Raw genomic sequence first — 14,751 nt, 5'->3', positions numbered from 1 at the left:
AATAGTAATAATCCACCAAATTGTTAATGTTATAAGCGATATAAATTGCAAGAAAATGGTGAAGAAAATTATCAAAGAGGAAATCAATGCATGAAGAGAAATGAATAAAAATAATTAAAGAAAGAAAGAAAAAATTATTGGTAGCTCATAATTTAATGATACAGTGAGTGTCGCAATCTTCAATATTACAAATTGATCTTAAATTCTTCGAAAAATTTTGTATGGGGATGTGCCACGAAGACTTTCGGATGCTGACTTTCTCTAAATATGCCCAAATTATGTACTTTTGTTTTTCCTTGTATTATGAGGAAAATTATGAGAATTGAAAACATATATCCAGAAAAAAGTAATTATGTTTGACTTTGTTTTATTAGGGTTTGTAAATCTATTTCTTTTGTTTTTCATTATATAATGGAGAAAATTATGAGAATTTAGATTTACGAACCCTAATAAAACAAAGTCAAATATAGATTTTTCAAACCCGAGTAAAATGAAGTCAAACATAAGAATAACTTAAAAAGAATACAAATCTATTTCTTTTATTTTTCCTTGTAATGTATTATGAGAATTGAAAACAAATATCTAGAAAACAGTTATTCTTATGTTTGACTTTGTTTAATTAGGGTTTGTAAATATATTTGTTTTCCATTATTATTAGGGGCGATCGTTATTTACGACAGGGGGAATGGGCATTTTTTTTTTTTTTTTTTTTTTTTTTTTTGGTCTTGAGGGGGGAACGCGACATTTTTTGTTGAACCAGGAGGGGAGATTGTTAAATTTTAAATGGAGACATTCGGGAAAACAAGGGGGAATCCGAAAATTTTGAGCGGACGCGAGGGGAGAACGCATTTTTTTTGTCGATATTTTTCCAAAACGCCATCCCCCCCTACCGTAAATACGATCGTTCCCTAAGCATCAAGAAAAAAGTTCTTATGTTTGACTTTGTTTTACTAGGGTTTGTAAATCTATTTCTTTTGTTTTTCATTGTATTATGAGGAACATCTTGAAAATTGAAAATCTAAAAAACACTTTATTCTTATGAGGAAAATTTATAAGAATTGAAAACAATCATCCAGAAAAAAAGTTATTCTTATGTTTTACGAGGGTTTCAAAGGATTATGAGGTATTAGAGTTTCTTTTCAAAACATGTCCGGTTTTTTTTGTTGTTTTTTTTGTTTTGGTTTTGTTGTTGTTGTTTGTTTTTTGTTTTTTTGTTTTTTGCCGTTTGCCCCTGAATCGTGCCGTATCTAAGAATAATTTTAGTTTTTATGTTGTTGTTGGGGGTGTTTGTTTTTTCCACTGATCACTCTATAGTGCTAATTAAATTGATTTGAAACTTGGCGGAGAGTGGTTTGATCGATATTTGATTAGATGACAAATGTCAACTTTACAAACAGTTGATTGAATTTGAAAATGAACGCCATCAAATATTTTTTTAATGAAAATAAACGATATAGATTGAGTCTTTTGCGACTTAGATGGAATTATTTTGAATTTGATGCTGATACCTTATTATCTAATCGAATTTATGATCCCCCTAGCCGTTTTGAATGAGTATAACGAAGAAAACCTTCGGTCCAATACAGTAATTACTGTCTTTGCATTGTTCTTATATTTTCTGTTCACAGCCGGTACCAGCATCAGCAAGTAAAACCTACGTGACCTGTGCCCCGGTACCTGCTTATTCATCCACGACTGTAATGGAGGCACACCCGCAACACAAAGCTCATTCGTTGCCTGATCTACAAACGATTACAGCGTCCAATGGCACCAACAGAACTCCTCCGTTAGCTAGACACTGTAGACACGCAGGGCCGAACCCACAAAGACAAGATGCACCGTTAGACCTCACCAAACCATTGGATCTCTCGGTGAAGAAAAAGCGCCCTCTGAGTGTTGAAAGGACATGTGAAAATAATTTAACGAAGTGTTATAGACAAGTAAATGTGGATGGTCTAATTGGTAAAAACAGCAATCCGGCTGTTGTTACGCCATTTAATTTTAGCAATATTAATGAGACGAGGCATTATTCACCATCTACGGAACAGGTAAAGAACGGCAACAATCGCCGTACTGGGCTTATTGGCAGCAGTCCACGAAATTACAACCATAGAGGCAAAGCTGTTGTTGCCCCTAGAAAAGAACATGCATTTGCACATGAACAATCTCAGCAGCAACAGCGACAATTTGATGATTTTCAACGCGAGGCTTCCACGTTATTAAAACACGGCCATGTCCCCGTGTCTTCAGTGCCTTACTCTCATAGTACACATTCATTTTCGCAGTCTAGTTCGTATACCGTCTCTACATCGTCGTCTTCCAGGGGCACGTGTTCCCGCCATCTCATCAAGTCACATCAAGTAATTCTGGCCACAGTGTACATCGCCATAGATCATTATTATCCGGTGCCGCGGAAAGATATATCACGGGCAATAATACCAAAAGTGTGTCTGGTGATCATGGTAAACCTGAAAACACCTATCGCCAGCACGCATTGCACATGTGACGGCTTTCAGTCGAACTTCACCACCAAATGCGCCAAGGGTCGCTTCATCACGGACACATTCCTCATCATCGCACGGTGTACCCCCAGGTGATTTCACCGTTGGAATGCCTCATGGGAATTCACCACAACCTGTATTCCAATCCTCTCACAACATATTTGCCGGGAGTCTATCAAATGGTACGTCATCAGCTCCAAAGAAAATGAGACGATCCCATTCCGTAAGCCCAATGCGATTAAGTAGAAACACGTACGCTAAAGGAAATGATCGTCACAATGTTCGTGTATTGAGAATGTTGGATTCCACTATTGCGGCAGGAGCAAAAATAACCAAATTTTTGCCTCCAATTGACGGACCAGAAGCACCTCGAATTTTGTCTTACAGTTCTTCCATGGTTCACGAGGGTAACAATAATGACAACCACCCACTTGGAATATATAATCAGCCACTTCAAGTTGACATCCCCGAGCAGCACTCTCCCAATGTGCCGCCACCTACATTGCCATATGCATTCGGCGATGAAAGAAGGGTACCAAGTGCGAATCACATTGAACATGTTGAATCCAGTACATATTGTTCAGGAAACCTAGATCAGTTGTCCCCGCCAACAAATGCGATTCCCTGTGACAGAATATCACCAACAATGCCTGTCCTGGTACCACATAGTCTGTACTCCCCATCTGACACAGTTGATTCTTCTCTTCCAATACTAAAGAAAGCCAAGCTTGATGTCAATAATACGACGCCTTCACAATCTGTATATAATGCATTAACATTGCCGTTTAATATGTCAACTATTGCCGAATGTAAGAAAGTACAAAGTGTACCACCAATTATATCACAACCACGAAAGATAGACGAAAATAGCTACGCACGACTTTCCTCCGTACAACCCACTGTACATCAGTCTTCGGTAGAAAATATACACGGCCGAACACATGGGGATAAACGAAACGTTGGATATTTTGCTCGCCCGTGTCAGAAGGAGCTCGAATATTTACTTATGCAATTGGGTCGTAAAGCTGCAGAAGGCCTGACAGGACAGCAGCGAGCTTTCAGTTCAGCCAGTGCTCCGAGAACTTCCCCAAGTGTGAATAACATGATGACGTCAACGACGATGTTACCAGCATCAAAATCGGCATATCCCACTGTTGCACGGACCCACAGAACTACCGAGGAAGAAAAACAGGTTATGCGTAGATTGCTTCTGCAAAAAAGAGATATACAGAGAAGAAAGTTGATGGAACAACAAGCTTTGGTTAGTAATCAGCAAAAGCAAGAACCTGAAATTGTGGATCTTACCTCTTCTCCGCCTCCTCCAATTGAGATAAAACAAGAACAACAAATCGAACAACATGAACAAACAAGTGATGACGAAGTTCAAACACTACTAACAGTTCCTCAGCCGACAACAGCCGTATCTCCCGAACAAAAGGACCCTTCACTTGCTAGTTCTATATTTCGAACTCCTCCTTTGGATGCCGTTGGAAGGTCATCGACTATGACAGAAGTTATTCAAGCTCAGCCAAAAACAACCGTGTCGCCCGAACAAAAGGACCCTTTCTTAGCTAGTTCTTTATTTCGAACTCCTTCTTTGGATGTGGGTGGAAAGTCATCGACTATGACAGGAGCGATTAAAACTCAGCCACAAACAATCAAATCTCCCGAACAAAAGAACCCGTTACTTGCTGCGTCTATATTTCGTACTCCTCCTTTGGATGTGGTTGGGAGGTCATTGACTATGAAAGAAGCGATTGAAAGAGCTCTAGAATCTGCCTTTGAGGAGGAAAGGAAAACAGACGGACATCGTGAAGCTAAATCTGATTGTGCGAGACCAATATCTTTGGTTTTGAATTCGAAATTAGAAAGTGCGTCCGAAAATAATCTTGATGGCAAAGAAGGTACTCATTCGTTTTGTCAACGGCACAGAAGACTATTGTTTCCGTCAGAAGCGCCGAAGAATGAAACCACCGCAACACCAGTATCTGATAAACCAATATTGCCTCACACTACTACATTTTCCGAGGTAATACACCACTTCATAACCCATGACCCACGAAAGAAACATCTAGCAAGTCTTAAAAGTCATCGGGAAGTATCATCTACAAGTCCAATGGCGAAAGAAGAAGACGCTGATACAACAAGTACAGTACAGCTGCACCAACGTCTCCCAAGTAGTACATCTGCACCAACGTCACCCAGTTTGTCTATTTCCACTGCTGAACATGCTGATCAGCGAGGTCGTCGAAGGCTAAATATGGAGATTAATCGTATTGCAAACACCGCCAGTTATGTTGGAGACCTTCCAAAGAAGCCTAGAACTGGTGATTTGTTGGTAGACTCATCTCTTCTGGACCGAGAGGAAAGAGCACTTCAGGTAAGTTTAGTGTTTAATACTTGATGTTTTAATCCATATGCAATCGATGGTGTTACTCGATAGGTAAGTGGCATTCACATGTTACACACGTTCCGTTGTAGAGACCACTTATACTTCATCTCGCAAGAGAAATAATCCACTAAACATCTTCTCAGACAGGTGACAGAATAATCTTTTTTTGGCTATTTTATTCAATCCTTCATGTCAATCAACTGAACGTGTTTGCCCTCAGGACTAAAGTTTCAATCAAGCATATCGATAAAAACAATTAGTCTTTCGATCGGCCTCCGATGCTTGGTCGATCCTTATTATTTATGAAATCAATTAATAATTGGCTATTATTGTTGATTGTCATAACATAGACCCTTTGCCTGTATTAATATTGATCATTACAAGTTTAGCATTAATTCTGATTAATTAGTTGTTAGTTCATTAATAACAAGCATCGAAGTAGCATCGACGGTCGATCCAAAGATCGAACCAATTTGTTTCTGGTGCCTTAGCACTATGAACAAAAAACCAATGATTGTAAGAATTGATCTTTAACCACTCGTAGGCTAGTCGTTGAAAGGGCAAAACTTGGTAGATAGGAGTGTTGGTGTCATTCAATAAGTACAATGGCGCATATTGAATCGTAATTAATTAAATCATGTTAAACAGATAGTCTAGTCACCAGGTGGCTTTGCATGCACCTGAATGATGTATTTTTCTAACCTATTTCTTCGTAATCCTTGAAGTCCCTAGTACACAAATATTGTTGTTCCCAAAACAAAATATTGTCCCATGGGTGGGGAAAGGTCATTGAACTTTACATGGGGTCAAATTTCAAACTTCATCAAATTGTGTCGAAAACATTAATAATGTATTCGTCTGGTCATAAGGATTCAGGGAATGTATAGTTTTACATATTTAGGATGTACCGTTCTTGCGTCTAGGGTCAAAATTTTAAACTTGCTTCGATTTTGATGTCTTAAATAATGCTAGTTTTGAAAAGAACAGGAGCATTCTAAAATGTTACCCCAGTATGACCTTGAACCTATTATATAGGTTATGCATTATTTTGGGACTTGACATTGGTATACACATTTTTTGGAAATTTTCACGTTGCCCCCTTTCCAACACTTCTGCAAGAATTTACCCAAGGCGGATTTAAGTAGGTAGCTGGTGGTGTTCTGTCCGGAAATCCTTTTCTAATGACACCACATTGCTTCCATGTGTATCCGGCCGGGTCAGGACCTCCAAGGACGAGACTATTAAAGCTACATTGTAACATTTCCATAAGAAATAGAATTCACAAAATGTTTAATAGTTTTCACTGTCAGATAGATCCTCTTTTAATTTTGGGCCAAACAGATGTAGTGTTCCCTGTCAGATAAGTCCTCTTTTAATTTTGGCCCAAACAGATGAGGCAATATAAAGAAAATCGGTATTTAATACCAGCGCATATGTCGCCAATGCTAGTCACTCCTTCGATTCGGGTCGGTTCTTTTGATATAGACCGCTCGCACGCCATGTACATACTGTGTTGTGAACATCGCGTACGCGTTCGAGTAACATTTCCATCGTAATTTGGTAATAATAAACCGTCTTGTTCAGACGGTTTGTTCAAAATCTCATGTAAAAAAAACAGAATTTTGACAAATATATGGGATATGGGCGTCCTCCTCAGGCCTCAGCAAATGTTACAATATGGCTTTAACATGTTTACTTCACTGATCTGTGTGATACACTATGAACGTGTATTTTACACATTTTAATGCAAATCTCTAAAGATTTCAAGCTGATTTATCTAAACTATATTAATTGTTAAATCTTTCACATTTGAATTTTAATCTTTTATGGAATAAATTAATTATAATTTAGATTAAATCTAGTGAAATAAGAGTTTTTCGTTAACCACTACCAGGTTGTCGCAGATGAGAGCACTTATGAAGATCAAACTATTGAAGAACCCTTACCCCTCAATCTTAGTTCTTCCAAGGTAGGATGACAAATCGGTTTGTGGATGGTATTATTGGTGTACTTATTAATGGTGGCGAAGGTTGCAAGAATCCATGTGGGTTTTGATGTGTCAGCACTCCCGCAAAATATGTTACAATATTACAGTGCAATTGTTGGGAAGTGACAGATATGTAATGAAATTAATTTACACAATCCTTGGGTTTGGTTACAATTTGAGATCAAAAGATTTTATTTGTAACCTGCTGTTACCTCTCCATACTTGCTTGGTAACTGAGGGTACCAAACTTTGCTAACTTTTTAATATCGGTAACATGAGCTTTTACTAAACGCGCGGCACTCACTATAAAATGCAGTCTGGGCAATTGGAACCGTTGCGATGAATAATCCAATTACTGTAATTCTATGAAAGCATTGTTTCGGTTGGCGTTTTTCAATGTTGTTATGATCTTCGTCTGTGGTTAGCTTTGCATTAAGTATAACGGTGTAAAGGCAAAATGAACGATACCATGGTTACCTATTGCATTATTTACCCGCGCTATCAAATAAGCCGTTGTCTTTAAAGAAGAAATATAATCAATATGATTTTATAATAGCAGAGTATATACATTCAGTATCTGTAAAATATGGCATTCTGTGCCTACAGAATGAAAGCTAGAGTATCGTCGCTATATTTAGATATTTTATGTGGTAAACCCGATTCGGGAAAGACAACATTCTTTTCAAATATACTACAGGCATTCGGTACCTATAATTTGCAGTATTATATTATATTATTAACTCCCTAATGTTAAATTCTTCAATGGTGAACCCTGTTCGGGAAAAGCAATATTGTTTTCAAATGAACTATCGGCATTCAGCATACCTAATTTTCAGTATAATGTTATTATCGCTAACGTTAAATTCCAGGGTTAACCCGGTTCAGAAAAGACAGTCTTTTCAAATAAATTTTAGGCATTCGGTACTCAATTGTCTCTATGATAATTATTATCACTAACGTTAAATTTTTCTTCAATGGTAAACCCGGTTCAGGAAAGACAACATTTTTTTTTTCAAATATATATAAGGCATTCAGTATCTAATTTGCAGAAGAATATTCAAATGTGCTATAGGCATTCATTACTTAATTTTCAGAATAATATTATTATCGCTAACGTTAAATTCTTCAATGGTGAACCCGTTTCAGGAAAGACAACATTATTTTCAAATGTACTATAGGCATTTAGTATTTAATTTTCAGAATGATATTATTATCGCTAACGTTAAATTCTACAATGGTGAACCCGTTTCAGGAAAGACAACATTATTTTCAAATGTACTTTAGGCGTTTAGTATTTAATTTTCAGAATAATTTTATTTTCGCTAACGTTAAATTCTTCAATGATGAACCCGGTTCAGGAAAGACAACATTCTTTTCAAATATACTGTAGGCATTTAGTATTTAATTTTCAGAATAATGTTATTTTCGCTAACGTTAAATTCTTCAATGATGAACCCGGTTCAGGAAAGACAACATTCTTTTCAAATATACTGTAGGCATTTTGTATTTAATTTTCAGAATAATATTATTATCGCTAACGTTAAATTCTTCAATGGTGAACCCGGTTCAGTATAGACAACATTCTTTTCAAATATACTGTATGCATTCATTACTTAATTTTCAGAATAGTACTATTATCGCTAACATTAAATTCTTCAATGGTTAGCCCGTTTCAGGAAAGACAACATTATTTTCAAATGTACTATAGGCATTTAGTATTTAATTTTCAGAATGATATTATTATCGCTAACGTTAAATTCTACAATGGTGAACCCGTTTCAGGAAAGACAACATTATTTTCAAATGTACTATAGGCGTTTAGTATTTAATTTTCAGAATAATTTTATTTTCGCTAACGTTAAATTCTTCAATGATGAACCCGGTTCAGGAAAGACAACATTCTTTTCAAATATACTGTAGGCATTTAGTATTTAATTTTCAGAATGTTATTTTCGCTAACGTTAAATTCTTCAATGATGAACCCGGTTCAGGAAAGACAACATTCTTTTCAAATATATTGTAGGCATTTTGTATTTAATTTTCAGAATAATATTATTATCGCTAACGTTAAATTCTTCAATGGTGAACCCGGTTCAGTATAGACAACATTCTTTTCAAATATACTGTATGCATTCATTACTTAATTTTCAGAATAATACTATTATCGCTAACATTAAATTCTTCAATGGTTAGCCCGGTTCAGGAAAGACAACATTTTTTTCAAAAATACTGTAGACATTTAGTATTTAATTTTCAAAATAATATTATTATCGCTAACGTTAAATTCTTCAATGATGAACCCGTTTCAGGAAAGAAAACATTATTTTCAAATGTACTATAGGCATTTAGTATCTAATTTTCAAAATAATATTATTTTCGCTAACGTTAAATTCTTCAATGATGAACCCGGTTCAGGAAAGACAACATTCTTTTCAAATATACTGTAGGCATTAAGTATTTAATTTTCAAAATAATATTATTATCGCTAACGTTAAATTCTTCAATGGTGAACCCGGTTCAGGAAAGGCAACATTCTTTTCAAATACACTGTAGGCATTTAGTATTTAATTTTCAGAATAATATTAAAATTAATAAAATATGGCATTCGGTGCCACCAGAATAACAGCTAGAATATCATCGTTATTTTTCTGCGGTAAACCCGATTCGGGAAAGACAATATTCTTTTCAAATATACTGCAGGCATTCAGTATCTAATTTGCAAAATAATATTACTAACTCCCTAACATTAAATTCTACAATTTTTAAGTTTAAGAGATCGTCTTTTGAGCTATACTATATGTCGTTTTTCCCACCCACTTACTACGCACCCCACCGCATTGGTCCTGTTAAAGTATTTCGGGTACTAATTAACGACAACTCATATAGCAAAAAAGTGGCAGGTTGTTGTTTCTCTTTATTATCATTCACCGTCTTTAGCGTGCTCTCCACAGAAAACAAAAACAACAAAGTTAATACTACATTAATCATGGCATAGAAAAGGGGTGCACATGGATTTCAGATGTGTTGCACAATATTGTGTTTGGGAAACATTACAATGTTTATGAGAATTAGCGATTCCTTTAGGTCTAGTCGACAATAATTTACAAATACAATAAGACCATTAATATTCCACAAACAAAACAAAAACGTCACATTATGAAATAGATACCCTTCTTCTCACTTTTGTGGAGAGTGAGTTTTTCAATCTTTTACATTAAGAGAGTATAGACATTAATAGTATTATCATTTTGTGCAAATAAACTAATAACTGGGATTAAAATGAATTAACCTGCTTGCAGTAATAATTATTGTACAACTTCTGATTTCCAACTGTCATTAACAGGCTAGATTAACAGGTTATCCGAATTGTCATACATATGTTGTGAAATATTATAAGGCATTACTATACTGTACTATATTTTGAAACTGCAGAGAGCTATGCAACGTTTTAGCGAAATGGAACAAAAGGCAAGGTTCGACATAACCAATAACAACTCAACACAACAAGACACCGCCACAAAACCTAATGTTGAACAGAAAAGGCGTCGCCCTGTCAGACGTCGACCACCACGTGGAAGAGGTAGAGGTTTAAATAGAGCCGCCAAACTGGTCAAGGTTGGTCGTAGAAGGCGATTTCCGTGGAGATTAGGACGCCCTCAAATTGCAAAACGAGGTAGGTCAGATATTCCCTGTAGACGGATAACCACGATAACGTTTGGAAATGACGTATATTCGGTTGTTGTTGATTTGTTTTGTTTTACCGAAAATGCGTTGGATGTTTTGTTGCAAAATATGTGAAGTTCTCTTGAATCTTAATCAATCCTTTATCGCATTATTTTCAACAGTATCACCTAGGAAACGAAAGTTGAAAATATCAAGACAACGAACATGCGCGAGTACAGATAAAGACCACAAAGACAATGAGAACTCCGGCATCAAGACCCCGCACAAATTCTTGGACTTTCAACCGGAAATCCTGGAATCACGAACTCGCCATGAAGGCAATAGTAAGTATCCATGCTCTCAGCGCACTTATCGTCAGTTTATACTTCCATAGAACGACTGCTCGCTCGATCTTTATCACTAGTATGTGACTATGTGCGGTGTTCAACCACGCTCATTACTATAGCGAACGAACTATTAACTTGTCTTCAGTTCCTCTTATTTGGTCACGAACCCCAGTCACGAACTCAACTACACAATTATTAGTGTCATTAAGTCTGGGCATTAAGTATCTAACAGCAAAATCGGAACCATGAGTAAGCCTACAATAACGCTGCTGTGGGATAAAATCCCTTTATGTGATTCATAGATTTTTTTCCTTTTTTAATTTTCCCCAATCTATGAATTACGTATTTCGCATCTGAATTCATCAATACTGTTGCTAATTGTATTTATGTTGTTTATTCATTTATGTGTTTGTTTCATTAGTATTAAATATGGCATAAACATGATAAAAATCTTTATTTCTAAGAGTGTCCCCCAAAAAGGTTACATGTAGAAGAATGTACGTGTGCAATAACTAGTGGTACATAAATCTCATCTTCATAAATTCTGTATCTCTTAGCTAAAACATCTGCCGAGTTGCAACTCGGTTTACAGAGGTTTCTTTTCCCTCAAGTTTCATCTGAAATATCACTTTTAGGTGTGGTAATTTGCCAATCATAATTTATACCAGAAACGCCGTTGCTTCCCCCTCCTAAAAGTTGTGCTAGTCTATGACCCAGACTGTGTGTGGCTCGATCGCGGACATAATTATAATAGGTTTGTTAGGAACGACAGAACCCGGCTGTGAATTGAGACTAAATGTGTGCATTCCATTAGGAGCGTACCCACTGATCACCTGTTTATGGAATGTTGGCAGCAGGCCAAGAATGCAACTACCATGGATACGGTGGAGTTCACACGCAATGGTGCACACATGTTATATGCGTGGACAAGCAGTATTCAAGAAACAAAGTTTTATGTCGACTTCAATTTTTACATGTAACCTTTTTGTGGGACAGCCAATACACAATAATATTTGCTAATATTACACACCAGCTGACGTACATTGTTTACATGCATTATATTTATTTAAATCCCAACACAAATTCAGGAGGTTAATGTTAGCACACAGAAAACACACGCGCCGCAAAGCTCAGCTTCAGGAGATTTACTATTATTTATTACTATTAATAATGCAAACTTATTTTTCACGGACACTATGACACGTTGCATATTGATATTGTTATTCTCCGGATTTAAAGAATACAGTTTTAAATTTAATGTTTGAGGTCCGAAGCAAGTGCAGTCTCTAAATCTATTGATATAGGCAACAAATGCTCCCAAAGCTAACTTGAGGTAATGCTACATTAAAGAAGCGGGCGCAGAAACATGTATAACACGGTACATAACACTTGTGATCTGTACTAGTAGGACAGTGGCACGTACTATCGGAACTGCACACGTGTAAATCCTATTTGATATTGATGAAGAATGTTTATTTGGAAAGGCAATTTTTGTTGGTTTGGCTCTTCCCTCATACGTTATATTTTAAAGAATTTAGAGCAGGAAACAAACGGATAAAGCGTAGCCTCGCCTTTATATAAACAAAACAAAAATCGGAAATGCAGAGCAGTTTAATATGGATTTGGTTTAGAGCCGCTTGTAGTGATCAAAACATAAACAAAGGTAGGGAAATGTCACTAAACCTCCTGAGATTGTACTATTTGGCCCACGCAAATTTATCTCGGCATACTTTCATCAGCAAAACTTCTTTTCTTTCAATTTGTGATAGAGCTCGATGTTATTTGTTCAAATACTCTGTGAAATGTATCGTATTGAGTTATTATCGTCATAGGTAGGAAGTAAGTAATCCTAGCATCAAAAGCGTAGAGTTGTGTATCCATGATACAAAACGTACGACATAATGTGTCGCTTAGGTGAGATTATAACGTTCAACAATTGTTCAATGATTAGAACTGCATAACAATAATAAACAACCCAACACTTTTTGCTCCGTGAACATTAAAATTGTAATTATAGTGTAGAGTTAATACAATTGAAGAAAATGTTAAGCGTTGATTCAGTGGCGTAGCAAGGGGTTGTGGCACCCAGGGCTGAGGGTACATACGCACCCCCTTCTTGAAACAATTGCGCGCGAATTTGGGGCATAACACTAATTAATTTTGGTTATTTTGAAGTTAAATATCGGTTTTAAATTGATCTTTTAAATGATTTTATGCTGAAAAGCGCGCGATTTTCATCGCTTGGAGGGGCGCAGAATCGATGCTGAATTGAACCCCTAAGGTTGGCGCCCAGGGCACGTAAATTTTTCCTTGTGCCCCTAACGTACACATTCCCACATACCCCACCCACACAAAAAACATCTCGCACACACCGTCATAAAACAACCAATATATCCACATATGGATTCTACAGTTGATTGTATTAACTATAAAAACAAATGCTCTCTGCCTCCTCTCTCCATTCACAATACGTAACAGATCTAACAGATATAAATAGTGTTGAGAAAAGTAGCGTTGAGGAGACACCTTCCGTACAGCAGAATGAACCTGTTCAGCCCATATATGTCGAAAGAGGCGAGTAGCAAACCTATCTCTAAACAGTATCTCTGTCTCCATCTCTCTCTATCTCTCTTCAAGTATTACTTTCATCTCGTAACTTTCATCTTTCTCTCTATAATTAATAGATGAGTTGACATGTGTTAACACTTGGAATGCCCTGTTGGTTTGAGATAAACACGCCCTCTGCTGGTTTGAGATAAACACGCCCTCTGTTGGTTTAAGAAAAACACGCCCTCTGTCGGCTTGAGATAAACACGCCCTCTGTTGTTTTAGATGAACACGCCCTCTGTTGGTTTGAGATAAACACGCCCTCTGTCGGCTTGAGATAAACACGTCCTCTGTTGGTTTGAGATAAACACGCCCTCTGTTGGTTTGAGATAAACACGCCCACTGTCGGCTTGAGATAAACACACCCTCTGTTGGTTTGAGATAAACACGCCCTCTGTTGGTTTAAGAAAAACACGCCCTCTGTCGGCTTGAGATAAACACGCCCTCTGTCGGCTTGAGATAAACACGCCTTCTGTTGGTTTAAGAAAACACGCCCACTGTCGGCTTTAGATAAACACGTCCTCTGTTGGTTTGAGATAAACTCGCCCTCTGTTGGTTTGAGATTTTTTTTTTAAATGCAGCCTGGCGAAAGACCCTATAGTCTACATGGAGGACGTTTTACATGTGCTACAAGCTGCATAGTATCACAAAATTAGGGCCATGAAAAGATAATTGTATAGTGCGAAACAACAGAGGACGTATTGAATGTAAACATGTGACATCATAAGTCGACTCATCTATGTAACTCATTGTATATCTCATCCTCGGGAATGGTGTTGATTTTGCGAAGATAATAGCTTATGCAAACATTGTAACTTGTGTTTGTTTTTTCTCATTAGGGCGGAACAGTGTTCGCAAACGAATGCCATATCATAAGAACGCACGTTACGAACTTGAAATTGAAAAGGAAGAGGCAAAATTGGTAGAGCGAAAGCGAAAACGGACCGTGAGCTATAGTAGCAACAGCGGAGCGGACACAACAGACGATGCTCCACCATGCCCACCACCCCCACCACCCCCACCACCAGTCATGCCAGTCGTAGAAAGCCAGCCAATCATAAAGCGAAAGAGGGGAAGACCAAGAAAAACAGAAGCAGAAAAAGCATTGGCTGCAAAATTAAAAATTAATGCCAGGAATAAAGGTGTAGGCCGCGGTAAATATCTACGGAGTAAGAAGACAATGCCAAAGAAACTCACGAAGAAAGAAAAAAAATGTTCTGGGTGACAATGAGCAAAACAATAATAAGAAGGATG

At 37.1% G+C, this 14,751-nt stretch overlaps 1 protein-coding gene across 5 annotated transcripts in view; it reads left to right on the top strand.

Annotated features, from left to right (window-relative positions):
• Window positions 1–14,722, top strand: part of LOC140156058 (uncharacterized) — a 57,112-nt gene extending 42,390 nt beyond the window's left edge. For 3 of the 5 annotated variants that reach the window (XM_072179172.1, XM_072179171.1, XM_072179173.1), the window contains 6 exons: window positions 1,629–4,881; window positions 6,788–6,862; window positions 10,313–10,553; window positions 10,726–10,887; window positions 13,369–13,464; window positions 14,337–14,722. In XM_072179172.1, coding sequence (XP_072035273.1) covers window positions 2,611–4,881; window positions 6,788–6,862; window positions 10,313–10,553; window positions 10,726–10,887; window positions 13,369–13,464; window positions 14,337–14,722 — 3,231 coding nt within the window. In that variant the 5' untranslated portion in view covers window positions 1,629–2,610. The remainder of the gene's footprint in view (window positions 1–1,628; window positions 4,882–6,787; window positions 6,863–10,312; window positions 10,554–10,725; window positions 10,888–13,368; window positions 13,465–14,336) is intronic. The other 2 variants (XM_072179174.1, XM_072179175.1) reach the window with 2 other exon arrangements.
• The last annotated feature ends 29 nt before the right edge of the window (window positions 14,723–14,751 follow it).

The sequence above is a fragment of the Amphiura filiformis genome, chromosome 6 (genome assembly GCF_039555335.1).
Source record: "Amphiura filiformis chromosome 6, Afil_fr2py, whole genome shotgun sequence".
NCBI classification, from domain to species: domain Eukaryota; kingdom Metazoa; phylum Echinodermata; class Ophiuroidea; order Amphilepidida; family Amphiuridae; genus Amphiura; species Amphiura filiformis.
This window is presented reverse-complemented; position numbering and strand designations above follow the sequence as displayed.